The 27,893-nt window shown below is 56.6% G+C and overlaps 1 protein-coding gene across 5 annotated transcripts in view; it reads left to right on the plus strand.

The window, feature by feature from the left end:
* PBX3 (PBX homeobox 3) overlaps positions 1 to 27,893 on the plus strand; it is a 165,211-nt gene that overhangs the window by 130,367 nt on the left and 6,951 nt on the right. For 4 of the 5 annotated variants that reach the window (XM_006116915.4, XM_006116917.4, XM_006116916.4 and 1 more), the window contains exons 3-6: positions 4,495 to 4,736; positions 12,938 to 13,128; positions 15,553 to 15,688; positions 26,514 to 26,679. In XM_006116915.4, coding sequence (XP_006116977.2) covers positions 4,495 to 4,736; positions 12,938 to 13,128; positions 15,553 to 15,688; positions 26,514 to 26,679 — 735 coding nt within the window. Of the gene's footprint in view, positions 1 to 4,044; positions 4,112 to 4,494; positions 4,737 to 12,937; positions 13,129 to 15,552; positions 15,689 to 26,513; positions 26,680 to 27,893 lie in introns of those variants that run through there. The other variant, XM_075905718.1, reaches the window with a different exon arrangement.

Here is a 27,893-nt window from a genome sequence, read left to right on the forward strand (position 1 = left end):
GTCAAGCCTTCATTGTGCTGGCGATATTACCCAGTTAGTCGGGATTGTACTGTACAATTCAGACACTGCAGGTTTCTAATCTGCTTATTTATAATTCAAAAGCTTGCCCATATATTAATGAACCCTTAATGAGCTGTTGAAAATGCCTGAATTAGAGTCAGATTATTAAACTCAAACGGCCCCTGTAATCATACCATTTGAGTGGGCTTTAGGTACTTTTCATATCTGCAGCTTTGTATTGTGAAGAAGACGGGTTTATGCGAAGAAAGCTTTGTAATAATTTTGACCTGCAATTTATTTATTGGCCTCTGAATGCAGCAGTCTATGCAGATGCTCTCGTCTATTATCTGTGGGGGCAGGTGCACAGCATGTCGAAAGACAGCTAATTAGGATTTGCTGAAAGATATGCTAAAACTGTGGTCTTCTAACAAAGCCAAGTTCATTGTTAAACAATGTTTTAGTGTCTGTTTATGTGATTTGTCTGAAATCGCGGCGATACTGAAAGGGATGGTGAGAAGCAGATTAAAATCGGAAGCAAACATGCTTTTTGTGAACCTTGTAATGCTCCACGGTCACATTTTTAAACTTTAGACGGACCCAGATGTGTGTGGGAAGATGGTGCTGTGCATAGTATTACCAGGAGCGTTCCTCAGGGAAGGTGATTGTCCCATTTGACCTGGGCCAGGCGAGGCCTCTGGTGACGTTTAGTGTCCACTTCAGGCATGGTGGGGACAAACTGGGGAGTGTCCAGAGGAGAGCTGGGGGGACATGATAACACGTTACCAGCTGTTCTAGAGAAGACGATGTTCTTTGTGTCTGCTGGGTGCAGGACAAGGAGCAATGGGTTTAACCTTCAGCAAGGGAGATTTTGGTTTGATATTTGGCATAACTTCCTAACTCTAGGGCCAGTTAAGGGCTGGAACAGGTGGCCAAGGGAGGCTATGGACTCCCTTTCATTGGAGTTTTTTAAGATGCGGATGGACAAACACCTGTTGGGGATGGCCTACGCAGGACTTGAGTTCTTGAGATACCTTCCAGCCCTGCAGTTCTATGATTTTACATGACGGGGACCCGCAGAATGCTGTAAAACTCACCACGTCTAGCTGCCATCTTCCCATGAAGGTATTAGCCTTTTGGTCCGTGCACGGCTCGGTTATTACGGTCTCATGGAGACCCTCACGCTGCCTGTGCCATTGGTCCATCTGGGCTTGTTCTGGAAGTGATGTATTGTTGTGTTCTTTCTAGTTGGCTCTGTACCTGATTCCACCATGCACTGAAAGGTCAGTGAACTAAACAGTAATAAACTCAGAGCCTGATATAGTGAGGAATAAAAAAAGGAGACAATGCCCAGAGTCTGAGCTTCTATGTCAGCAACTCCATAGATTGTCATTGTAGTCAAACGGGGAGTGAGGTATGAAGGTGGGAACAAATGTATGTCCGGTGGACATAGTGGCGAGTTTTCTCCTTCCTAACGAATCCAGGAAGTATTCTGGATCTTTCTTATCAGAGTAACTTCCCTAGGCGAGAGGGGGACTAGTCGGATGGGTGGTAACGCCAGTGTTTCTCAACCGAGAGGTTACGCAGAATACAAAGATTTTCCTGCTTCCCCCCCCCAGGAAAACAAACGCCTATTTATTATGTGTTGATTGGATGCGTATAATTCACCAAGTAACTAGGGAGGAGTAACACATGTATCCCCACACACAAGGTTAACTCTTGTAGGAGTTAGTTAATTAACTGGTGGCTTTGCTGTTCACATGAATGATGGACCTCACTCAAGAGCAAAATAAATGCTAGATTGCGGCATGATACCTCCCTGTGTCTCCCATTTCTTGTTGTGTTGTCAGACAGCCCCTCTCTGGCTGCTTGCAAACCCGCTTTGGAATTAGACGGGCTACTTCCCACTAGGAGGAAAACAAGATGCCACTCCCAGCATTACCTGGGCTGTAACGGGAAGTGAGGGCTGGCTCTGGGAAGTTCTCATTGTTGTGTCTGTTGCATTCCTTCTTCTTGTGCTGTGGGGGCCTCTCTTTCAGCCATCGGCTCTTTCCCCTCCTTCCCGCTGGTCTCCTTTTGCATTTCAAACCAGGGAGCACTGTCTCCTCTTAGGCGTGTTGCTACAGGCGGCTAAGTAACTGTGTTAGCCTCAGTGTAGGAACGCACGGTTGTTTGGTGGAGACATTTTGGCCCTGTGGCCCATACAACGACCAGGAAGCCAGAGGAGCAAAGAATTTGCCCCCGTGTCTGTAACTGTCAGGGGAGATGAGGAAAAGCGCTGTTGAAATCTCTGATGGTGAATAATGACCGTGATAGGCCGTAAGACTCAACAGCCACGGGGGGGAAAAGACAGGAAAAAGAAACTGACGTGAGACAAAGAACAAAGAAATAATAGGAATGAGCATGTAGATGGGAAAATTAAAAATGTGAACTGGATGGGAATAGAAAACCAGAATGCTGTTAAAAAATATCGAAGGCCAGGCTGGCGGGGAGAAAGGGAAAAGAAAACAAAGAGGACTATGGGACCGTCACCTCAGCGGAGAAAAATTTCACTGTATGAATCAGACAAAAACTACCCAAAGAAAATTAGTTTCTCTCTTGTCTTTCCTCTGGTCTCTTTGACCTGTTGCACTTGCTTTTCCTGACATTTGCCCGCATAACAAAGCCTGCCAGATCATAGTCCCAAGAGACAGTCGACAGTGGGAGCGAGGCTGAGCTGGGAGCACTGGGTGCCAATTGTCCACGGATGGGTAAATGCCAGGATGAGAGACAGAGCTGTCCGAGGGGCTGTTTCAGGGTGGTTCTACCCACTCTGGTCTCAGTGCTAACTTTCGGGCTCCGTCAGTGAGCCCGGGATAATAATACGTTATATTTTCAAACCTAGTTCAACCACCGAACGGGCAACAGAAATCATTTAAAATGACAACGAGACATTTTTATTATCCCAATTAAATTATATGGAATTATATTTTTAAACGAAGGTGACAGGTTTAAAATGTGTGTCTTAGTGGTGGTGCCACCATAGGCCTGGAAGGTGGGCCAAGAAGGGGTCGTGCTGTGGCATATGTAGAGTTCAAGACATCATGGAATCAAATCTGTGCCTGAATGAGTGTGCGCAGCGCTGAGGCCAGCTTAGAAAACAGCCCTGCCTGTATTCAGTGGCACACTTGGCAGCGTCTGGATGTTACTGTCATGTACACCGCACTCTACACAGAGTGTGCACCACTGTGTGTAACTAAGAACAGGCGCAGACACAGACGGCGGAACCAGAATGCAAACATGCGAGGTGCCAACTTCCTACCCACTGGGATCCTGGCTAACTAGTGTGTGAATACCTGGTTTTAAACAGATTTAAAGAGGTTAATTGGGCTGGGAGATCGCGGGTTGTGTTACAGCTTTAATGGAACTGCGGGTTCAAGGAGCGGTGGCTCTAGTGATTTTTGTACGAGCGTAATTGTTTTTAAGCTCGGTCGCTGGCATTGTGGATCTCGTCTTGGCAGAGAGCCTGCATGACCCGATTAAACCTACAAATTGTCAGCCTTGATCTGGAGCACTCAGATGAGAGTGCCGACTGGGCCTCATTCTGGATACTCTCGATTAAAAACAGCAATTAGGTTCAAAGGGCTCCCACCAACATGCTGTAACAGAGCCGGCAATTTCAAACGTCTCTCTGCGTCCCACTGCTGTTAAATGTCATGGGCTGCATAAACCTTCGCTATGGGGCTTGGCTCAGCATTGGAGGATGACCTCCTTCCAGGTCTATTTGGTTGACTCCAGTGGGATCTATAGGACCAATTTACTGTGACGCAGAGGTGACAGTGGGGGTGCCCTGGGGGCGGCTCCGGCAGGAGCTGGCTGAGCTGCGGCAAACGCCAGCAGGGAGGTATTGTGAGAACAGGCAGGGCCCCGGGGAGCAGTAGGACAGGACCGTAAGAGATGTGAAGTTACTTTCACTCTTACGAGCAAGTCCCGTGGAGCTCTATGCAGAATCCGCCCCTTCCGCAGACACGTCAAGGTCACAATTCACATCCGGTAGTGGGGACCGATCTCCACCTCCGACATATGCGCCGTACTCGCTTACTCCTCCCCTCTGGTTTCCTGTCCGCACTGCTGAGTAAATAGAGCTCGGATTTAGGGAGGAAAGATCAAGAAAAAAGTTGTGATTCCTGTGGCATTTTCAACGAAGAGTTAAAAACCTCCTGTACCACGTCCCTCCTCCTCTGTGGGCTGTGTCAGTTCTCCAGGCCTTTCCCAGAAGGCGGGGGAAGCTTGGACCTCCTAGGCCAGGGCGGTGGGGGACAGAGTCATTATCTGCCCTCAGTGCCGGGAGTGGGGTGGGGGTGTCAGTGTCTCTCCCAGCAGCGAATGCTCCTAGAAAGTGTTACAAGGACGGCTCCAGCCTGCTCCCAGGAGTGGGGCTGGCTGTAGGCCAGAGCCTGCCAGCACACGGCAAATACTCACTGTGGTTTCTCTCTCTGTCTCTCTCTTTACCCAAAGGTCTGAGCATCCGAGGAGCCCAGGAAGAAGACCCCCCCGACCCCCAGCTAATGAGATTGGACAATATGCTTCTGGCCGAAGGGGTTTCAGGCCCTGAGAAAGGTGGGGGATCGGCAGCAGCCGCCGCAGCCGCCGCCGCCTCTGGAGGGTCCTCAGATAATTCTATCGAACACTCAGACTACAGAGCCAAATTGACCCAGATCAGACAAATCTATCACACAGAGCTGGAGAAGTATGAACAGGTCAGACATGGCGCTCCCAGCCCTCCCTCTGTGCGCCGGCTGCCCCTTGCCTCTGCACCGCTGCTAACGGGGCCCGTTTCTCTCCGGAGCTGAACGATTGCCTCTCCCCTCCCTCTTCCTTGTGCTTCAAGAGCTGGGTGGGCGGTGAAAGGGCTGATGTGGGGGGAGGAGATCCCTGCAAGGGGCAGGCTGCTGGCTTGCCTGGTTCTTAGCTATTCTTCCCCCCGTGGCTTGGGAGCAGCCAGCTGCCTGCCACTGAAACCGGCCCGACCCCGGACACTGCCCGGCCGGGCGAGCCGGCTGCCTGCCACTGAAACCAGCCCGACCCCGGACACTGCCCGGCCGGGCGAGCCGGCTGCCTGCCACTGAAACCGGCCCGACCCCGGACACTGCCCGGCCGGGCGAGCCGGCTGCCTGCCACTGAAACCGGCCCGACCCCGGACACTGCCCGGCCGGGCGAGCCGGCTGCCTGCCACTGAAACCGGCCCGACCCCGGACACTGCCCGGCCGGGCGAGCCGGCTGCCTGCCACTGAAACCGGCCTGACCCCGGACACTGCCCGGCCGGGCGAGCCGGCTGCCTGCCACTGAAACTGGCTTGACCCCGGACACTGCCCGGCCGGGCGAGCCGGCTGCCTGCCACTGAAACTGGCCCGACCCCGGACACTGCCCAGCCGGGCGAGCCGGCTGCCTGCCACTGAAACTGGCCCGACCCCGGACACTGCCCGGCCGGGCGAGCCGGCTGCCTGCCACTGAAACCGGCCTGACCCCGGACACTGCCCGGCCGGGCGAGCCGGCTGCCTGCCACTGAAACTGGCCCGACCCCGGACACTGCCCGGCCGGGCGAGCCGGCTGCCTGCCACTGAAACCGGCCTGACCCCGGACACTGCCCGGCCGGGCGAGCCGGCTGCCTGCCACTAAAACCGGCCTGACCCCGGACACTGCTCGGCCGGGCGAGCCGGCTGCCTGCCACTGAAACCGGCCCGACCCCGGACACTGCCCGGCCGGCTCTGGGGGTGTGTCCACGCAGGGATAACAACCCGCAGCTGGCCCCGGGAGGAGGCTCCAGATCTCAGGCTCCACCCTGAGCCCAAAGGGCTGCCCAGCGATTTTAGCCCCTCAGCCAGAACCCCGAGTGAGCTGACCTGGTCACAGGGCTCTTTGAAAGGGGAGGGTTGCATAGTGGCGAGAGCCCCATGGCAAGCCTGTGACGAGCCCTGGTGACATCAGTGCTTCCGTGACATGCTGCCAGGCGCCGCAGCCTTTGCCACGTTCTCCGCTCTCGCGGGCCCGGCCGGGGAGGTAGCAGGTGCGGCTCTGCCTCTGGGGTGGGCGGGCAGGCGCTGGAGGGGTGACTCGTCCTGAATGGCCATCCCGTGGCTTCTTCGCGGGATTTAGGGCGTTCGCTGGAGTGTGCTGGCGATTCTCTTCTGCCTTCCTGAATCCTGCCTGGCGTGAATCCAGCTTCCACCCTGGCAAGGGAGATGCTGCGCGGTGACGTACGCGGGCTGCATTTCCGATGAGAACGTAGCATCCGTAACGAGAAGGAATATGCTAGTTAAGTTGGTGGGGAAGCCTGTGAGGCTGGACATTTGCTCTCGGTACTTTTCCAGGATGTCACGAACCCCCTGCAGATGCTCAGGACTGGGGGTTCCTCTCAGCAGTGGGGGACGTGCTGCGCTCGTGGGTTTCATGGGCACCTTTAGAAGCTGCAGACTGCTCCCGGGCAGAGCAGCGTGGCAGGGAACACGCACTGACCACAGCCTGCGGAGCCTCCCGGCGCGCGATCCTCTGGATTTCTCCACTCGACAGCTGTGCCTGCAAGGAGCCGCCAGGGCGGCGGGGCAGGAGAAGACATGAGTGAGAGACCCCCCCTTGCTCTGTCCAGCCTCAGGAGGCGGCGTCACTTCTCCCTCCCAGAGGGGCCTGGTACGCTTATCAGCCCTCAACCTAGTGAGCTCAGCTAATTGGCTGGGGGTTTTCTGCGCCGAAGACGGGGACGTTCTGTGCTCGCCCCAGTGTATTACTGGGAAGCGTCCATCTGAGCAACATGAAACCACAGCCGAGGCCGTCGGGCAGCAGGGCAAGTCACAGCTCAGGCTGGGTGCTTGGCTGCTCGGCGGGGGCTTAGTCATGGGTGGGGGGCCTGCCGGGGGCCTGGCTTCGGGGTGCTCATACCCTGCCTTTGCACCCACTGCCGGCGCTGCTGGGGCGGGTCCCTTGGTCTCCAGGCTCTCGGGCTAGTGAAGTTCCTGCTCGCTGGAAGTCATTAACCAAGAACATGGAATGGAATTGGTGCGTGGAGGCTCCCGGGAAGGTTTCGGCTGCCAGGGCCACCTGCTGACGTGCCGTGATCCGCCCTGGTGGACACTGGTGGGGCAACGGGCAGACAGCCCGGCCGGCCCTGCTTTTTGTGAGCGCATGGCCTGACCAGGCAGCACAGCCCTGGCCCGGAGCCTGACCTGTTCTGGGTCCTTTGCCAGCTGCTGCGCTGGGGCAGTTGGTGTCTCCCGCTAAGCGTGGACCTGGCGTGTTGTTTTCTGCACCCTCTGACCCCCAATCCGCTGCCGGCGCTGCTTGGGGAGGGTCGGTTTGTCTCCGGGCAGAGGTCCGGTCGGCGGCTCAGCTCCCTCAGGAGCACCCTTCAAAAGGCTCAGAAGCCGGCAGAAGTGTGGGTGCTCCTGGGAAATGGATCTGAGATGCTCCAGGCTCCCTTGCGTTGTCTCTAATGGCTTCCTGCCTCCCTTCCCCCGAGCAGTCTGTCCGCCGGGCCAGCGATCGCCCGGGGCCCCTCCACCAGGCCCCGGCTCTTACACACACACAGCCGCTGACTGGCAGCCTCTTGGCTTGACCCCTTCAAGGCCCCTGGCGGTCCCGTTGGGGTGACAGGGTGCAGACAGGATGCCGGAGATGGGGAGGGCAGCGGCGTGCGGAGGAGGCGTTCGGGTGCAGGCCCGGCTGCGTTCTGCTGGACTTTTGGACAGAGCCTTTGGTGCTGGGGCACTGGGCCAGGCCTGTTCACGGGGTGGCCATTTCGCCCTGTCTGTGGCCAGCAAAATCCCTCACTGTCTCATTACAGTGGCGGGGCCAGGCCGTCAGGAGTGACTTTGCTCCAACCTCCTTCTCCATAAAGCCACAGCCCGTGCAAGGCCCCAAGCTCTGCTGGGCAGCGACGCCATGATACAGACATCCCTCTGCTCCGTTGAGCTAGCTAAGCCACCCCGCAGTGAATTAAAGCCCTGTGTAAATCCCAGGCCGAGAGGCTGGGGCAGGATTTGGGGCAAGGATGAGTTCCAGGGCTGCGCTCATCCTGTCCCGGGAGGTGTTCTTTGGCTGTGAGAGGTGGGGAAATGTGACCGGCTCCGTTTACAAAGGTTTCCGCCGAAATGCCATAGCCATCTGGCCCGAGCCAGGCCCATGTGCTGCTAGGAAAGGGAGGAGGCGGAGCTGATCCGAAAGGAACTTCTCCCCGCTGAGCCTGATGCCAGCCACGTCTGCGCTCTGCAAATGCGACCGTTTCCCAAGCTTGCAGCAGCCTCTCTGCTACCTGTTTGCCTTGAGACGGGAGGCGCCCCCCCCACGTGGGTCATGCCTCTGCTCTCCTCCCCTCATCGGCTGCCTGCTTCCGAAAGGCGGTTCCTGGCCTGCAGCGGGATCCTCCCGGCACTCGGCTCCAGGCTCCGTGGCGAAGCAGGCTGCCCCACAAAGGGCTCCGTTCACCTCGTCTTTGCCCCCAGGCCCGTTGCACAGACGCTCCCAGACGCAGTTGACTCCGACCTTTGTTGCCAGTTAGGGGAATGCACTTAAACGGGGGGTATCATGCCACGAGCAGCACCCCTTGCCTCGTGGCAGGAGACATTGTTGGATGCTGGCAGTTCTCTCCATCACTTGCAGCCGCTGGAACAGAGATGACATATTGGAAGCTATCGTCTATAATTACACTGAAACACATTTTTGCTGGAGGCAAAAGTACTGAAGGGTCCCAGGCCTCCCCGAGCAGCTGGGAACCTGCTTCCCACCTTCCCAGATGTCTCCGGAATTCACCCCAAATCGGGTGATGCCTGGACGCCCGGCAGGCGCCACCGAGCGGGCGGCGAACGGGCGCAGGTGCAGGGTGGCGTGGTGCAGAATAGCGTTTGGGGAATGGCTTCCAGGGGTGGGGCTGAGCCCCTCTCCCTCTTGTCCTGGCCCGCGCCCCACAACTCTCGCTGAAGCCGTGACGCAGGCTGGGGCATCCTCGCGTGGCCCTGCTGAGGGTCGGAGCTGGGTAAGGAGGCCGGCCCTGACAACCTGCTCGGGGCACCAAAGAGGCTTGAAAAACAGAAGCAAGAAAAGACTCAGGCAGCTTGGATGTTGCAACTGAGGATAGATCGAGGCCACGTGACACATTCGTGGGGCCTGATTTCCTCCCTGGGCACTCAGGAGTAGATCCACGGAGGTTCAGTGGCGCACAGCGGTGGGCGTGAAATTAGAATCAGGCCGTTCCCCTCACTCCAACGCAGCACGTCACTCCCCACTGCGAGAAGGGGCCCGTCTCCAGAAATCAGGACGTTCTCTGCAGCTTTCAAATGGGAAGTGTGTGTGAGTTCAGCCTTCCCGCGTGGAACACCTGGCTCTCACGGCTCCTGGGCTCTCCGGATCTGGGGAAGAGAGTGAATTATCCGAGCCTTTTGGAGGGGAGTTTAACACCCTTTTGGAAATAGCTTCACGGGGGAAGAAATGCCGGAAGATACTTTCACTGCCGGCATTTCCGCACAGACAGTGTTTTGGAGAAAGGCCGCCGATCCCATGGACACGAGGCTGCTCGGTGGTGAATGTTGGGCCCAGGCTATTTCCTTAGCATCAAGTATTTTTCAGGGAAAGCAGCACAAGAGGAACAACCAGCAGTGGCTGGGGGCGGGTCCCAGTCTCCCCCTCCCTGGCAGGGGGCGGAGCCGTTGCATCTCAGCCGAGGTCCACGCCTGGTCTCTCTCGGCTGGAGGAAGGGTGGGCAAACCCCCGGGGGTCCTGTCCTTGGGTGGTTTCAAGCCATCAAACTAAATCCAAGGGAAGGAAAATGTGGAAAGGAAAACCCAAGCGCAGCCTCTCGCGACTGGAGACCCCCAAGCCCAGAAAGCCTCGCTGGCCTGGCTAATTCTGCCACCTCCCTCGCTCGGCCAGGCCCGCGGCGCGCCGCCTGTGGACGGAGCGGGAATTGTGACCCCGACGCAGCGCCGGCGCTGCCAGCCATGCTGTCCTCAGGGAGATGCAGCCAGGCTAGGATGTAGGAGCTAGGGATGTAAAAGACTAGTCGACTGGTCAACTATCTGATAAGCATTTGCTTAACTGATAGTCTTTGAACTAGTCGACTGGTCGATATTCCTCCCCCCCTTGCTGCCTCTATGAGATGGAGGCAGAAAAGAGGGGAAAAGGGGTACATCAAAGTAGCAGCGCTGTCCGCGGATCAGCTATGCGTCAGCTGCCCCTTTAAACGCCACTTCTGCGCCTTTCAAAGGGGCAGCTGTGGAGCCCAGGGGTCAGCTGGGGACTCGCCAGCTGATCCTATGCTCCCCATGACATTTCCCCAGAATCCGGGATGGATTGGGAGTCCTCAGCTGACCCTGGGCTCCTAGCAGCATCCCCCGCTGACACTGGGCTCCATGGCTTTGAAATGCACAAGAGCCCCTGCTGGGGACTCCTGTACATTTCAAAACAGGCATCCCACGTGCAGCCCGGAGTCAGCAGGACTTCGCGCTGGCCCCGGGCTGTACACGGTATTCTGCATTCTTCCTTTGAAATGTACAAGAGCCTCAGCCGGAGCTCTTGTACATTTCACAGGAGGAATGCAGAAGTGCTTGTCGACTAGTCAATGGAAATTCCATCGACTAGTCAATTAACCGTATTTTAACATCCTTACGTTGAGCGCCGCCTGTGGACAGAGCGGGAATCATGACCCCCGACTCAGCACCGCCCGGCCGTCTTCAGGGAGACGCAGCCAGGCCCAGGAGCCGGGCCTGGTCTGCGCACCGAGAGCCTTGCGCCCCTTCGAGGCCAGGCGCTGCGCCTTGTCGGAGGGCTGTCTCCAAAGCGCGCAGCAAGGATGTAAATTAGCCTGTAATTTACTTTCCGTAGTGTAAAGAAAAAAAATCACTTTGCCTGAAGTGTATGCATCTTTCTTAAGGGTGTACCCAGATTTTAATTATCTAAATGTAAATACTTAACGAATTTTACTTAGAGTAATGAGCTAAAGTGCACACTACATAAATGAGATGTTCTAATTAATCATGTATGAACTACTGGTTTAAAGAAAAGCTCTGTGAATTCTGCAAATGTTGGGCTATTGCCAAATTGCTAATCAGCATTTGCATTCATAGATGGCTTCACTTAATAAGTTGGGAGACATTCAGCAAATGTTATAGGAAATTATGAGTTTTTAGATGCATAAACTTTTCCCTTTTAACCCTTCCCCTCGCCCGGGCCCCTGACATGGCGACGAGTCGCTGGGAATCTACAGGCCCCAAACAAATCATCAGGCGACTCTCCCGCCTGGCTTCGGACTAACGGCAAAGCTGGCGCCACAGCGATGGTGCTGGAACAAGGGGGTTGCATGACTCAGGCAGTGCCCAGAGCCCCGCGCAGGATGCCGTGGGTTGGGTACCGGAGTGAGCTGAGATGGCAGCGCAGCTGTGCTTTCCTGCCCGCGCCTGGCTCGGCCGATCGAGGCGCTGAAACCTCGGAGCCAGGCCCTGGGGCGGGAGGGTCTTTCACAGGAGCAGGGAGCCCCTTGTGCCCGGCGGTCCTTACAGCGGGCGCCCCAGCTGGCGTGGCGCTGGCTCTTATGTCTCTACGGTCCATGGGAGGACAAGGGCAGGGTAGTGCTGGGGTTGTCCAACCCTCGTGAGTCAGTTACGTTTAACCAGTAACCAGCTAACACGAGGTCTGGGCTGGGGACCATTCCAACCCAGCCGGAGCAGCCCCCCGCCCGCGGGGCTCCCGCCCCACAGCTCCCGCCCCCAGCGGAGCAGCCCCCTGCCTGCGGGGCTCCCGCCCCACAGCTCCCACTCCCAGCGGAGCAGCCCCTGTCCATGGGGCACCCGCCCCAGAGCCCCTAGCAGAGCAGCCCCTGTCCGTGGTGGACGGAGAGCTGCTCCAGCCCCTGCCAGGTACCGGATAACCAGGACCCCGGTCAGCGTGACACTTTCTGCTTCACCGGGTGACCCGTTACCCTGTCACCTCCCCAGGGTGCACGCGGACTGTGCCGGAGCCGCAGACCAGTCGTGTCGCTGTTCCCCCAAGCAGCGGCCAGGCCGGGTTTTGTTTGGGGACGAGGGAAAAGGCCAGTCCCACGGCACCTGCCCCGGCGTAGGGGGCGGCTCCCAGCAGCGCTCCGCGGGGGGAAGCTGAGGCGGCGCCATCCTCCTCCGACCGCAGCAGGGGAGGCCGAAGGGACTGCTGGTCCAATGCTCCCAGCCCCGCCCCTCAGCGCGCCAGGCCGGGGCCAGAGAGCCCCGCAGAGGGGAGGCTGACGGGGAGGGGGTCTCTCTTCGGGGCTTTGCTGGAGGCAAAACCCAAGAGGCTTAAGTACCGTCACGTGCCCCAGACGGATTTGCTGTGTGAGGGGGGAAGTGGGTTCCTAGAGGGAAGTCCCGGTGTTGGGGGGCTCCTGACTCCCATGAGGTGTCCCCGCTGCTGGTCTGCTCGCGCCGGCTGCTCTCTCTCCTGTGTGACGCCGGCCCTCCTGCCTACCTCGGTGCCCGTCGTCCCCCTTAGAAAATGCTCTGCCTGTAAGAAGGGCCGGACGATGTTCAGAGCTTGCTCCCCGCCGGGCACAGGAAACAGGAAGAATCAGTGTCACTCACAAATACGTGTCTGGGTCTGTCGTTTGCATCGCCGCTGATCCGACCCGGGCCCAGCTCCCAGCACGGGAAGGGCGGGCCCTGCCGGGGAAGGTCTCTGGGAGGAGCCCGAGAACACTGCGGAGAGGCTAATGGACGGGTGGCGAGAGGTGGCGGGGCGATGGCCCGGTCTCTTGGGCTCTGTGGCTGCCAGGGGTCTTTCCCTGCTTGCATTGCCCCCATTGTGAGGCGGACGCGGCTAGCGCTGCGGACTCCCCGCCACGGCCTGGCCCCTGGGAAGCTGGGGGGCTCCCGGCAGTAGGGGGGTGCGTGGCAGGGTCCCTGCATGGCGGCCTGGCACCGTCTCTGAGCTGCTCTGTCCTCCGCAGGCGTGTAACGAATTCACCACCCACGTGATGAACCTTCTCCGAGAACAGAGCCGGACGCGCCCCATTTCTCCCAAGGAGATCGAACGGATGGTGGGCATCATCCATCGGAAATTCAGCTCCATCCAGATGCAGCTCAAGCAGAGCACTTGTGAAGCCGTCATGATCCTGAGATCGAGGTTCCTTGATGCCAGGTAGGTGCGCGGCTCGTCTGGCTGATGCAGCTGCCCAGCCGGCTGACAAGGGGACCCCGCCTCCTGGGAGCGGTGCTCCGCGTCCTGGCTCCCCCGGGGCCAGGCCTCTGCCGCGAAGCACAGGGGCTGCTCTGCGAAGGGCCGTGTCACCGCAGGAGGCTTGCACGGACACCCTGCGTCTTCCGCATGCTCGTAGAGGGCCCGGAGCGATGTGCGGCGCTGTCGCGGGCGCAGGGAAGGGCTGTGACGGGCACCGCGGCAGGGCTTTGACCTGCTCCAGGGGAAGGCAGCCATGGCGCAGGGTGGGGGGTTAGAAGCATGAACACTCCCGTGGTAGCTGAGGGTTCATCTCACGACTGTGCGCACAGGCAGAGCCTGTGTCCGGGTCGGTATCCGTGGGGGCCCGGTGTGCTGGGTTGGGGTTATTTACAAGGGGCCAGATCCCACTGGCTTTGCTCCTCTGGGGGTGTCCGTTGGTCTTCTCCACGCAGAAGGATGCCGGACGCCGGTTCTGAGCTTGCACCAGCCATGCTAGTCAGAACCAGCCGGGCGCTGCTCCCCGGGGGCCTCTGCTGCTCTCTGGGTCTCTCCCAGGCCCGGGATCTCTTTGCTTGCTCGGCCACGGTGAGGAAATCCATGGCTGCCCCAGGGCAGGAACAGGGCCTCCGTCTGTCTCTCCGTGGAGACCCCCCCCAGGTCCCTCACACTGTACCAGTTGCAGGAGGTCGGTGGGGGGTGGGCCGAGGAGCTGAGGGATGCGAGGCCTGCGGATCGCGAATGCCGGCTTTCTCCCCACGATGGTGCAGCAGCAGAAACGGCCTGGCTGCCGTGCCGGGCGCGTGATGGAGACCATTAGGCTGCTGTTGAACCGCAGAGCAGGCAGCATTAGTGACCACAGGTGTCATTCCTGCCTGGAGCTGCGCTCATGCCGATTACAGGAACCGGGGCAATTAGGGTGGCTCCCGAGGCTGAGTGATAGATAGGAGAGAACTGAGCGAAACCCGCAGGGCCCTGCGCACTGAGCCCCGTCCCAGCCAGGCCCGCGCGCTGCACCTTGCACCTGGACGCTGTCAGGAAGGAAACAGGAAGGAAATGGGTTCCATCCCGAGGTGGTTACTGGCAGGTGCGGCCAATTAGGCTAATGACCAGCCGTGGCGGAAATGTCTGCAGCGAAAGGGGCCCTTGCGGAGGGATCGCGTTGCAAGGCAAACGAGGCACACGGAGCGGAAGTACGGTGCTGAGAGGGAGAGCTCTGGGGAGCCCCTGCCTGCGCCGGGGCGGGCTGGCACGTAACAGAGCCATGCAGACGGGGCTGAGCGCCGGGGGGGCGCCGCTCCGCTGCACGCTGGCCTGAGGGCTCAGGCTCCAGCCTTCCAATGGCAGCCAGCCCTGCGGGGAATGGAACGCTGGAGACAAGGATCCGAGGGCCCGGGGGGAAATCCCTGTGCGGGGCGGAGGGGGAAGCCCTCTGCAGCTGTGCAAATGGGGTTTGGATCCCCAGCCCCCGGGTATCACTGGGAAGGGAGCATGGGGCCTCTTTGCTGGGGGGTGAAGGCCAGGCCGATGTCCTGCTCTCCGCTCGCCTCGCCCACGACCCCTGGGTCGCCGGACAGGCTGGCGAGGTGCTGGGGCGGCACATGGAAGGACAGATCTCTCTGCCTTCTGGGCCCGGGCCCTTCGGGAGGGAGAGGAGCCGTGCTGGAGTCCGGCAGGCGTTGCTGCACACTACGGCCGCTGGTGCCAGGCAGACAGCTCCTCTTCTGCGAGGTGGCACCCCAGGGCCACGCCTTCGTGGGCTGCACCGACTGTCCCATCACACGGCCATGCACCTCCCAACCCCTTCGCCCCAAGCTCCCCGCGCACGCCCGGGGAAGGGCCCTCACCTTCCTGCAGTCCTTGGTGAGGGGTTTGCTGCCAGGAGCCGGCCACTCCCAGCCGATCACATCCAGTTTCAGGTCTGAGAAGCAGGTTGGCTCCTGCCTGTGAGCCCGTCCCTGTCCCGCAGGCTCAGCACTGCCCAGCTGTCTCGCTTTTCCTCCTGTCACTTGTTGCCACAGCACCTACCGCTGCAGTGGGGGGTGCCCCAAACTGGGCAGGCCCAGCTGAGGCCGAAGTGCTGCAGTCAGAGCCGTGCTGGGTGATGCGAGTGACCGAGTTACCGTCTGAGAACCGCCATCCCTGGCAGGGCTGCAACCGCCTCAGCGTGAGCGGCTCGGAGCATGTTGCCGTGGGAGTCAGTGGCCAACCTGCCCCGGCGGGCTGGGGAAGGCCAGGGCCAGCGTGTGTGGTGTAAGGTGCTGGCAGATGCAGCGTGTGTGCTGCATGCAGCCTGGCATGTGTTTCGGAAGTAACAGAGGTTTTCTCCTCAGAGCCTCCTGTGCACTTGTCCCCCTCGGTGCCAGCAATGGGTTTCTCTCCTTGCAGGCGGAAAAGGCGTAACTTCAGCAAACAAGCCACAGAAATCTTGAACGAGTATTTTTACTCCCACCTCAGTAATCCCTACCCCAGTGAAGAAGCCAAAGAGGAGCTGGCAAAGAAATGCAGCATCACAGTATCACAGGTAAGAGGAGAGTGGTGCGGCCAGCGCCACCCCTTGCCTGGCTGGGCTAAGCCCTGCGAAGGCGGGAGAATCCGACAGACACCAAGCAGGCACTTCAGCCCCTGTGGCTAGCCTGCTTTTGGCCATACGCCCCGTCTCCCGAGCGCTGCTCCTGGGCGGGGGCGGGGTTCCCTTTGCAGAGGGGTGGGAAGCAGCAAGCGCGGAGGCTGCCTGGCTCTGGTCGGTGTCTGCGGGCTCCCACGGACGCTGTTCCTTGCTGAGGCGCGAGAGTTCCAGCGCCGAGAATTCAGTGGGAAAAGGCAGGTGCTCTCTGTCCATCGGTGCCTGGCTCTTCTGGGCACGGGCCCACCGGTGCGCCAGGCTGCGCCTTTCTTGTCCTAGCTACAGTGGAAGATGCGTTGCAATGGCTGCGGAAAGCCGCCAGGGCAATTCGGGCGCCCCTGCCCTGGACCGGCTTTTGGGAACACCCAAGTTAACGGAACAGGCTCGTACAAGGTTGCAGGTAGGTGGGAAAGGTGAACGCAGGTTCCCTGGGGCAGGGCACACGTCTCTCGTTTGGGCCCACGGAGGGCTCGGCTTACTTTAGGGCGCAGTAGAGTCAATAGACGCCATGACTGCAAGTGACCCGCTATCCAGCTCCCTCGTGCAATCTGGACATGCCATTCAGCTCCCGCTGCCAGCCCGCCATTCACTGAAACGTAACATTCATTCAGCGCAAGGCCAGTGTATTGACAAATCTATAGGTAGTTTTATGGATCAGCTTGTCTCTGATTGGCTGAAGCCTTTGAGAAGTGTTTTCTGTAACCCAATCAGACTCCACCGTTTCTACAACAGTACAGTGACAATTATTGCTGCATTGCAGCAAAGCCTCTTAGACAAAACGATTCTCTTCTCTCAATCCGGCGGCGTATCGGCAACGTCACTGCAATGAAATAGTGAAGCAGAAGGAGAGCCGCCTGCCTCAGAACCAGACACAAGCCCGTCTGCCGTGTGTGGACGCGGCTTCCTGCCCATGTAGCCGCTCCCAGCTGGTCTCCGGCCAGGACTGTCCAGCCCCGCACACTGTCCCGCAGGGGCCTTACTTTCCTTTTGCGCACCCGCCACTCCAAGAGGAAAAGTGACGCCAGGCATTTCTAGGACCTGTACGTTCGGTCAAGCACCAGAACCCTCCCTCAGCAGGGCTGGGCCCTGTGTTTTGGGGAAGGCTGGGGCTTGGCTCTCCAGAGAGGGAGTGTGACGCTAGTTTCTCCATTTTACAGCGAGTCTGTCTCCTGCCAGTGAAGCTGAGATGCCAGCTCCCTCTAGCTCCAATCAGCTCTGCTTATCAATATTTCAAGTCATTATAAATGGAAAGGCGCAATGCCTGAGGTGCATGTGTTAAGTATTAATGATGGCAGCTCTGGACTTGGCGTTATTAGCGACATAACCTCTGGATCAGCTTTATAATTAAGACACAATTTGAGATTTGGTTTCCAGGTGGAGCTGTGGCTTTCTGGTAGATTTAAGTAGGAACCTGGTTTAGAAAAGACACCCAACTCTACATTGAGTAGTCGTCCGCAATTGACTTTGGATACAGCAGAAGAAATCCAAGGCACAGACAATGACATTACATCATAAATAAGGCCAAAGGGAATCCAGTTCTCAATCCCGGTGTGTCTTTATTCAACCCCCTCCCCCTAGCACACAGTCGCTTTAGAGTGTGCATCAGGCACATTGAGCGGGGCAGTAGATGTTGGTGTGTAGGGCAAGATACAGCTACTAGGGTAAGGAAGCAACAGACGTGTCACTCCACCATTTCTGATCAGGTGTGAAAATGAGCCAGAACTCGCTGTGGTTGCCCTGTGTGCTCGGAAAGCTTCCTAAATGAAGGAAGGCGTCACCCTGGAGGTGTCTGTAGGAAGACGTGTCAGGTTCTCAGTTCCCCATCATTGTTCTCTGAGCCTCCGCCCTGCTGGCTTCTCCGCCCGCAAGGTGCTGCTGTGTGCGGCCAGGGGTGTGCAGTGGGGCCCATGAGCAGAAGGCAGTGACGTGTGCAGTAAGAGGAGTGACGGCTGTCGATCATCACGATTCAGAGGCTGTTCCTACTAATCCTCAGGGTTCCTTCAGCTCTGTTGGCAGACTAGAGGCAGAGAAAGACATTGGGGTTAAAAACAGCGAATGGTCCTGCAGCACCGTAGAGACCAACAGAACATGGAGATGGGATCGTGAGCTTTCGTGGGCAGAAGCCACTTCTTCCGATGAGTGGAGTGTAAGGGGCCCAGGTTCCAAATCAACAGCAGAGAAAGAGAGGGGATGGGAAAGGAGAAACAAATGGGAAAAGAATTGGGGTTGCAGATTTGCTGACGAGCTGAGAGCTGCGTGTGGCAGAGGAAGAGCTACCGTGCCCAGAACAAGGGAAGTGGGTTTGAAAAGCCTGGAGCCCCCCGGCTGGTGAAGGGCTAGTCTGGCTCATGCTCTTGTCCCAAACCCAAAGGAAATGGGGAGCGCCACTTGGGAAGCCCGTACCTGACTGGCTCTGTCAACGGATTTGATTTCTTTTCTTTTTCATGCTTTTCATGGGGAAAGGTTTTTTGATAAGATCTAACATAATCCCGTGTAAAATAAAACATAGAGACGGATACGTAGCCCCCAGATGTGGTAGCCTAGAGTATGCGGCTAAGGCTGTAGAGCCCTGCGCAGATACAAAATTTGTATCTGCATCTGCACCCAAAGCCGCAAAAATGAGCTGTGGTTAGCCACAGCCATGGATGCGGATCCCTGCAGGTATAAAGCCACAGCCACGGATGTGGATCCCTGTGGATATAAAGCGGATCTCCGCGGATATAAAGCCACAGCTATGGATGCGGATCCCCGTGGAGATAAAGCGGATCTCCGCGGATTCGCGGGGCTCTGTAGGTCTGTCTGCTGGATGTTTCATACTGTCAGACATCAGTTGCTTCTCTAGCTCAGCAGGGAGCCTGGCTGGATCTTGAGCACAGCTTAGCCCATGTGGTGTCTCCATGACACTTACCACGGCGCTGAGTTCTGAGCATTGCAATGTTTGGGTCTAACAATCTAAAGGCAGAACAGCTCCGATATCAGACCTTGCACCCTCCATGGAAAAGTGCCACCCTTGCCCACTTACCAAAATCTTGGAGTGGCCCCTCCCTTCAAAATTATTGCCCATCGCAGTTGTAAAGCATGCTGCTGGTGAAGCTTCCTTCAGCTGCAGAGAAAATGGGTTAAGCTCCCCGATGCATGTGGGTGCAGATGGGAGGTAAATGGGTTCAGGTCCGATATCAGTGTGTAAGATAATATGTAGACCAGATCTGGGAAGAAACACACGGAGACAAGCCACGAAGGCGAACACCTAATGCAATTTCATTTTTCAGAGTGCAGGGAAGGTCATTTAGCAAAGGGGATCCGCGTCGGCTGCAATTTAGAACTATCCGATCAGCACATGTTCGGGGGAGATAAACTGTCTCCTCCGGCTGGAAGGCTGATGTGCTGTACTTTTGCAGATGAGCCTCTTTCAGGTGTCACGAGCAGCTATCCGTCTATCAGGCGCAGGGTAGGAAAGGCATCGTCATTGCTGAAAGCATGTCAGTGGATTATGGCAGTCACATTTTTTATGGCTTCAAACAAAAGAAAAATGCGCTTGACAAGAATGTATCTTTAAAATAAGAAGCAATCGATGTAAATAGAAAGGACGCGAAGGCCAGCTTCTGCATTCTGTTTAAAAGGATGTTGAGTATATTTTATTTTATTTTTGGCAAGCACATTAAAATTAAGAGCCAGGGATTGATGGGCTCTTCATCACAGCCTTCAAATCGGATGCAAATAAATGTATATAAAATGGTGATTATGAAAAAAAGTTTCTAGAAGTAGAGGTATGGAACTGTTAATCATGCCGCATAAATACTCCGCATCCCATTTCAAAATCGCATAATCCGTTACCTGTAATTAGTCACAGCACACGACGTGGGAACTGCCAACGAGCCCGTGGAAACACAATGGAAAATATCCCGTGGCTGGTGGTGCATAAATGCTCCGTTCACTAATTTCAGGAATGACTCGTCCCATGCAACGAGCAGGCCAGCCCGCGTCGCGCCAAATCCAGCAGTTATGCACCCCGACGATTTAAGTAATAATTGATTGTCTCTTTTATTTAACATTGTAATTAACATGATAAATAAGTACAATAGTATTGTTTGAAATGCAATATACAATTAAGCCCAATTAATTAATTGGCCTTCCATGATCAGGAGGAGAAAGATGTTCATTGGGGTTTTTTTTATGTGAAGAGAGTTTGTTTTAATGAAAAATGTGCTGCTAAGCCCCTTCTGTCTGAGACAACTTGCAACTGTTTGGGAAGACTGTGAAGTCTGGAGAGCCAGGAGGTGTTAGGTTTCCCAACCTGCTGCTTCGCCAGCCCCCCGGGCACCCCAGCCTGCGAGCATGTGTTTTTCCATGGGTACCACTTCTCTGCTGGCCCTTGGCCAGGCACGTGCGAGCTCGCCGTGCGAGACGTGCACCCTGTGCCTCAAGGCTGGCGGTTGCTTGGTGATTGCTTCACTCTCGCATGGTGGCATCGAGCCCTTCATTGGGTCCAGCACCAGTATGGCCATTTTTGAGTTGGGGAAACTGAGGCATGCAGCAGGCCAGTGGCGCAGGCTGGAGGGCAGGCTGGTGTGTGATCAGCCACACGGCTTTCCCAGGCTGCCATGGGGGGGATTCTGCAGCCCCCCCACTTTGCAGCTCTGAAGGGGGAAGAGGGGACGTGCTGAGCAGCCCATGGTCAGCAGAGGTTTCCTGGGGGCTGGTCTCTGCCTGGTACCATTCAATCCTGCCCGTCCCAGGGCCACCCGGCCACGGCTCAAGCTGGCAATGGAGGCTGTCGCGCTGCCGAGCCGTAGCGGGGGGGGCACAATGTGCCATCCCTCCAGCCCTTCCAGGCGAAGTCTCTGTGGGCAGCCCCCATTCCAGGGCACTCCCAGGCTCTGAGAGGGTGAAGAGGGCAGTCGTGGTGGCCAGGAACATCTTAGCACAGACGTAGGCACAATTGGGTCTGTGGGCCGGAGCCGCCCCGCCCCCGCCCTACGGACTTCTCACGGTCCCCTCACCCCCGGCCCGCAGGGGGGCACACGAGGTGGCCTTCCCCGCCGGGGGGGGCTGCATCTAGAGGAACAGCCGCCTTCCTCCTGAGGCCCCGCCCCTTGGGGGGCCCACGGCCACGGCCGAAATCCGTGAAGTGGCTCCCCTGTCAAAATCATTGTCCCCCCGTCTCAGCAGCATCAGGAAGGAACCCTCCCCTAGGCCCCCCTTCCCGAGGAGCAGGATGGAAACTCCCGATTTGAGGCTCAGCTGCCTCCTCAGCTCGGACGAAAGGCTCGTTCGTCTTCACCTGAAATGTTTGCTGAGCTCCCTGCCTCGTGGGCAGCCCAGCGCTGGGGGCCCCCCCTACGAACAGACCCCCCGGCCACACGGCGTCTGTGTTCGGTGTGGCAGCGAATGGGGAACTTTTATTGGTCCCACTGGCTGGGAAATCCCCTGGAACCATTTCCTCCTGCGACGGGATCCTCCCCCCTGGTGCCGCCGCACAGATCCAGGGTGTTCAAACTTCCCTCCGCTCCCAGTCGCACGGACCTGGGTCGGCGACTCACTGGCCTTCCGGGGCCTCTTGGCCTGACGTTTCCCGGAGCAGGTGCCTGCTGCTTTGGACGTGCCTCCCCCTCCTTCAGAGAGGCTGAGCCAGCGCGACGGCATCGGGGCCGTATTGGGGCCCAGCCAAGCCCCGGCTCCTGGACTCACGGGATTACGTCAGGCTCTCAGCCCAACGCCAGGTTCTCACCTTGATGTGAGTCAAGAGACGCTCAACCCCCGAACCAGGCGCCACAAGGCAGAGTCGCCTGCTGGGGCCTGCGGAGAGCCTGACGCTGTAGCTCAGAGGCGCGAACCGCCACACCCGCAGCGCTGGGAGAGCCCCTGCACAGCCCTGGCCCCACTGACCCAGGAGAGCCTGGGGGCCCAGCGGGCAGAGTCCCGGGCTGGGGAGTGCCGCAGCCGCAGCTGGCTGCGATTCCCCAAGGCAGCCTTCTGCAGCAGGCTGGTTCCAGCCGAGGCTGCCCCGGGGCTCTGGGTCGGTGCTGGACTCGGCTTCCAGCTGCCGCTGGCTGGGTTTCTGGTGCTGCCCAGCCTCTGCCGCGCCTGCTGCCAACCGCCAAGGGCTCAGCTGCAGATCAGCATTTTCCGCCTGCTCCCGGAGCGCAGCCCCTGCCCCAGCGGGGGTGAAAAGCAGCCCAGGGCGCCATGAAAAGCCAGTCCCACTGCAGTCAGGAGGGACCCTGGGCGGGTGTCGCCCGTGTCACATGCACTTCCCCTGGGGTGGGGGGCAGCTAGTCACTGAGCCAAGGGGAAGAGACAAAGCTGATTGCGGCGGGGGCTGTGGTGGAGCCGCTCCCAGGGAGCCCTGGGCACAGCACAGCTGACAAACACGAGCGCCATCGGGCCAGCCGGAAGCCTGGCTGATATAGGCCTGGCCTGGCCTGGCCTCTCCTGCCTTCAGTTCCTGGGTCGCACCCTCCAGGACCAAGGCCCTGACCAGGGATGCTGACGGAGGGCAGCGGAAGCAAGGGGGAAGTTGCCCCGGGACCCAGCCATTTTAAAGGGTCTGGGTATCCCGCCCCTTCTACGGGGCCCGGAACCAAGTCCCCCTCACACACATTGCCCAGGGCCCTGGCCGAGTCCAGGGCCTGGAAACAAATCACAGCAGCAAACGAAAAGCGTGGGAGCGGGGCCCTGTTATCGACGGACTCCGAGCCTCTCGCATTCACTCTCTCTGCCCCCTGCTCCCCACGTTGGCTCGTCCACACGTCTGTCTGCCCACCCGTGGCCGAGACATTGGTCGCCTGGCGTCTGTAGGCTGCAAGCGTCCGACGCTCCCGGAGCTCAACTGCAAATCTATGCGAGGAAGGGTGTTTTGGAAACTAGCCTGGCCGGGGGAGGGAGGGTTACTGGGATATAGATGCGAATTCTGATGTTTAGCATCCAAAGAAACAGACTTGTCCTGTGGTGACCAGCGAAGCCCCAACCTTCGGCAGATGTTAATTTCAGAAATAGTGTAATGTTTTTGAGACATTCATTTCGATGTGGTACGCAGGTTAAACATAACGTATGATCGCTGCTCCTTTCATTGCTTCCAATTAAACCTTGCTTGTTAGTTTAACCTCTAGGTAATCCCATCAAACAATTGATGTCAAGGAAACACTGCCCACAGTGGCTTTGGATGAGTGGCCATTAATTTTAATTGCCTTGATATTAAAGATTAAGAAGTATTGGGACTAGCAGAATGGAAACGAATTGATGTCAAGCAAATCCACTCACTGACGCTTCCCCAGGCTGTTGGCGATATTAAAATTTTACTGTGAGAATTAAATAAACCTTTATTAGTGATGGCTGTTGTTTGATTGGTCCAGAGGTGTGCATAAACAGAGGGTTCTTACCCCTCCTCGGACAATACCATTGATGTACAGAGATTCCGCAATTATGAAACCGTTAATAAAGCCGTAATCTGATTGTCTACAATAATTATTTGCTGGGTTTCATTAATGTATTATTGCTTCCCTGACTGACAGGGTAATATTAAGTGCAATATGCAGGATACAATGGAGAATTGTCCAGGGGAAAAAAAGCATAGGGTACACCTTCCTTATTACATTTAAAGCTGGAGGCTTTTCATTAATTATCATAAATTCCTGCTGTATGCTATATAATTTTGGCATTTTTATCTCCTCCGCATAACCGGGTTGCCGTATCAGACTATATGAAAGAGCAGTGCTCTGTTTGCTACATATGTTGTCATTTGAAACTGAATAGCCGTAGCCACGTGTATCTATATCAGGCAGCGTTCTAGGCAGATGTACGGTTCCCGGTGACTTGGGTTTATTTTCATGAGAGGGATAGCTCTGTGCAAGGCTCCTGAGGTGTGATTTCCTCTGTGTCAAGAGATGTTCCATGTGATCATTTAAAGACAAGCAAAGAAAAGCAAGTGCAGCATCAGCTGATGGCCATGACTCCATATCTGGTCCCATGGAAACAGCAGTTAGAAGTCTAGGGCACTGCTCCAAGGGCAGTTAAAAAACTCCCCTTGATTTCAGAGGTGTTGACTCTGGACAGTGGGCCCCTAGCAAGCAAATGGGAAGAATAACCTGACCCGGATGCAGCCCGTTGGCTGACGGAGAGGCGGGCAGGAGAAGGCATCCAGGGACACAGCAGAGACCACTAAACATGCGCAGGTGCAAAATGGCCTTCCTGGCTGGCTAGGTCCTGTGTCGGTCACGCAACGCCAGCTCCGCCCTCCCAGGGTTCATTCTGCAGAGACGCAGCCTTGGCCTGCAGTGGAAAATTGGTCCATTTCTCTGTTTTCAGTAGCTGATGTTTTCTGACGTCATCGCTAAAAGGGCCAAAAACTCTTGTTCCCAGGTGGGGAATCTCTTCCGTTCTGAGAGCCAGTTCCTGTGACTTCAGCCGGGTGGGTTTTGAGCATCTTTCTCTTGGACTGGGACCACAAAGCGCGCTGTGCACAGGCCTCCCGGCAGCTGCCGGATGTACCGGCACTTCCGAGCAGGCTTGGCTGTGGACAGCGCCCAGCAGTGGAATTGCCACAGGCTGTGACTAGCCTGGCTTTCCGCACAAGGCAAAGGAGGAGGTTGGGCTAGTGGTTACGGTAGCAGACATGGGTGTGGCTGACCCCATGGCTTGGGGAGGCTAGCCTTCAGCCTGTCCCTTCTGCCTAAGGCCACACCCTTTGTCCACCAAAGCCCAGCCGTTCCCCCCCAAACACCTTGGCTGTGTCTACACTGGGCCACTTATTCCGGAAAATCAGCCGCTTTTCCGGAATAAGCTGCGAGCTGTCTACACTGGCCCTTGAATTTCCGGAAAAGCAACGACGCTCTACTGTACAAAATCAGCCGCTATTCCGGAAAAACGATTCTGCTCCCGCTCGGGCATAAGTCCTTATTCCGGAACACTGTTCCAGAAAAGGGCCAGTGTAGACAGCCCAGTAGTCTTTTCTGGAAAAAAGCCCCGATCGCGAAAATGGTGACCGGGGCTCTTTTCCAGAAAAGCGCGTCTACATTGGCCACAGACGCTTTTACGGAAAAAGGGCTTTTCCGGAAAAGCAGCCTGCCAATGTAGACGCTCCTTTTCCGGAAAAACTTATAACAAAAACTATTCTGTTTTAAGCATTTCCGGAAATTCATGCCAGTGTAGACACAGCCCTTGTGGTTGCTGCTGGCCACTGCCCGACCCTCCAACAATATGGCCGTTGCCTCCTGCCGCAGGATAGCAGCCCCACCTGGGAGAGCACAGCCAGAGCCTCCGCTGGCTCTCTGGAGCGTCGGAGCCGGCGAGCAGCAACGTCAGAGCCCTGGACAGACGGCTGGCAACGGGGCTCATCCCCCTCTGCCCCCGGAGAGCAGCGCCAGAGAGGAGAGCCGGGAGGCACAGGGCAGCCCTAGGCTGGCCGGGGGCCCAGCGCGAGAGCGGGCTGGAGGAGGGCCTGGGGGATCCGGTGGGGCATGGGCAGGGCAGGTGAGGCAGTTTGGGAAGGCAGTGCCCGCCCCTCCCCCCCCCCCCCCCGTGGTAGCAGACTAAGTGGAAAGAGACCCTAATTCAACCCCCTGCTTTCTACTTCCTGCTGGGGTGGCCTGATGTCTCTGTGCCCAGGCCCCCCTCTGTACAATGGGGCTATAGTAATGTGTCCCTTGCTCCCACCCTTCGCCTGCCTCCTCTGTTTGGGCAGGCACTGTGTCCCACTATGTCCCGGGCCCTGACTTCACCCTGCACCGCTGGGCACTGGTGTCAGAACGAGCCTCTGCGAAATGCAGCGCCTGAACGTGGTTTCTAATCGCCAGGCCGTGCTGGCTTGTTTGCCTGTAACTGGGGAGTCCCATAGCTCAAGGGGTCTGCAGAGAACCCCATGGGCACAAGGGGTCAGGTCCAGCAACTGAATGTTCCCGTTGGAAATGGCAGTGCCCCGCCAGCGGCTGCCATGTGATCTTGCAGACTTGAGCTGTGCATTGTTACAGACCCATTTCCGTTTCGAGTTGTGTCGCGGAGCGTCTTGGCACGAACACGGTGCAAACAGAATTGTCTTGATGGCACTGTAGGCCACATATGTAATTAACTGGGGTTATTAATTAAGAACTTTATTCTATGGCTTGAAATGAGAAAAGTTGGTATGATTTCGCCGTGCTCCAGCCATGACCTTTGCCTGGTTGATAGTTAGCGCCTTATCAGTCCTCTTGGCATCCATGCAGTATCTTCAAAGGCAGATGACAAAGCAACTTTTCATCCATTGTTGATTTATATTGTTCCTTTCATTTTCAGCAGACCAAACACGATTCCAACCGTAGGACTGCCAAGGTTGTTCCAGCCCAAAAATAAAGAACAATTGCATTTGTTTCCAACTCTCTCTGTCTTTCACTTAATCAGCTGTTACCTTTACCTCCCTTCGGTGGCTTTTGGGTTCTCGTGTTCATGCGTTTGACAAATGCCTTGTGATTAACAGTAGGCAAAACCATGCTACCTGCACAGCAAACTCCACGACGAATGTTGTCACAAGAGTAACCCCTTGTGTATCAGTCTGGCCTGCTCGTATCTCTAATGATATTCAACTGATCTTTGATTATTGCTGAATTACTCTGAGGACCCAGCAGATATTAGACTGAAGGTTCTGGGTGGTGTGTGTGTTGGACTCAAACTCGACATTCGGCAGCAATCACATGACTTCCCGTCAAACACGTCGGAGAACTTGACAGTTTTTCCCTTTTTCCCCTCCCAACAGGTGTCCAACTGGTTTGGCAATAAGAGAATCAGGTACAAGAAGAATATAGGGAAGTTTCAGGAAGAAGCCAATCTTTATGCTGCAAAAACAGCTGTGACTGCAGCGCACGCCGTGGCAGCAGCTGTCCAGAATAACCAGACAAACTCCCCCACTACACCAAACTCTGGTACGTACCAGCAGCGTTTTCATTCACCTGGCCCAGTCAGTCATAGCCTCCTGGAAAGCCACGTGGGGAGGAAAATGGCTCTGAATTGGCAGTGGATTTAGTTTGGTTCAGGATGTTTCAGTATTCCTCAGCCAGACTTAGTAGCCAGTAGGAATGTAAGCAACTAGAGACATGACTGGTCACCCCCCCTTGCTGCCACTACCAGAGAGAGACAGCGAGAGGGGGCGGGGGAGCAGGAGCTGATGCTGTGGGGAGAGCTGGCTTAAAAACCAGTTCCTCACCAGCACCATCTCTGCGGGGGGCAGGAGAGGCAGAGGCGCAGCGGGGACCGGGCGCAAGCCGGGAATCAGGTGATTCTTGGCTCACGCCCGGTCCCCCTCGCTGCGCTTGTGCTTTTTAAAAGGCTAAAGAACAGCGGTAGGGAGGAAGGAGACTGGGGGCGAGCTGGGAATCAGCTGTCCTGGCTCATGCCTGCTGGCTCTTAATACATTTAAAAGGCAGAGCCTCAGCAGGGTTAGCTCCCTGGGCTGGCAGCTAACCCCACTGCAGCTCCGCAGTTTCCCCCGCTTATCGACTCATCGGCTAGTTGATGCAAATTCCATCAAGTAGCCGATTAGTTGATTGAACGCAATGGAACACCCCTAGAAGCCAGGGCATGAGACGTTATCCTGCATCCCGTAAGAACGTAGCATGGACTTGAGTGGTAAAACCGCAGTGGACATCAGCGGGAAGGAAGTCGGGCCAATGCTAAGCACTTTTCCCAGCCCCACAAGTCCTGTCAGAATCATAGCAACATAGCACCCTAATCCGCACAGCGCACACGGCGGTGCCAGAGTCAGTCTTTTGGCAGGTTTCTTTGTCTGGAGCTGTTTCAACTGGTTTTTTTGCCCCCAATTGAAGGAGTCGTCAGGCAGAGCCCCATGGCTCTTCCACGCAGAGTCAAAGGCTCTAAGTGCTGTTATGAAAGAAATGGTGTAGAGGGGAATATTTACATTTTGCTGCACACTAATTGGACTTTAAATGCTGGGATGTTTGAAATGAATTAATATTGTACATAAAACATACATCTAAGGGGATATGTTTGCATTAGGGTTCTATCATCACCTGTTCATTCAAGGCCTTTTAGAATAGGTCTACACTAAAGGGGAAGGTTGAATGAAGATACACAACTCTAGCTGCATTCATTACGTAGCTGGAGTGGACATACCTTGTTT

This window comes from Pelodiscus sinensis, chromosome 22 (genome assembly GCF_049634645.1).
Source record: "Pelodiscus sinensis isolate JC-2024 chromosome 22, ASM4963464v1, whole genome shotgun sequence".
NCBI lineage: Eukaryota > Metazoa > Chordata > Testudines > Trionychidae > Pelodiscus > Pelodiscus sinensis.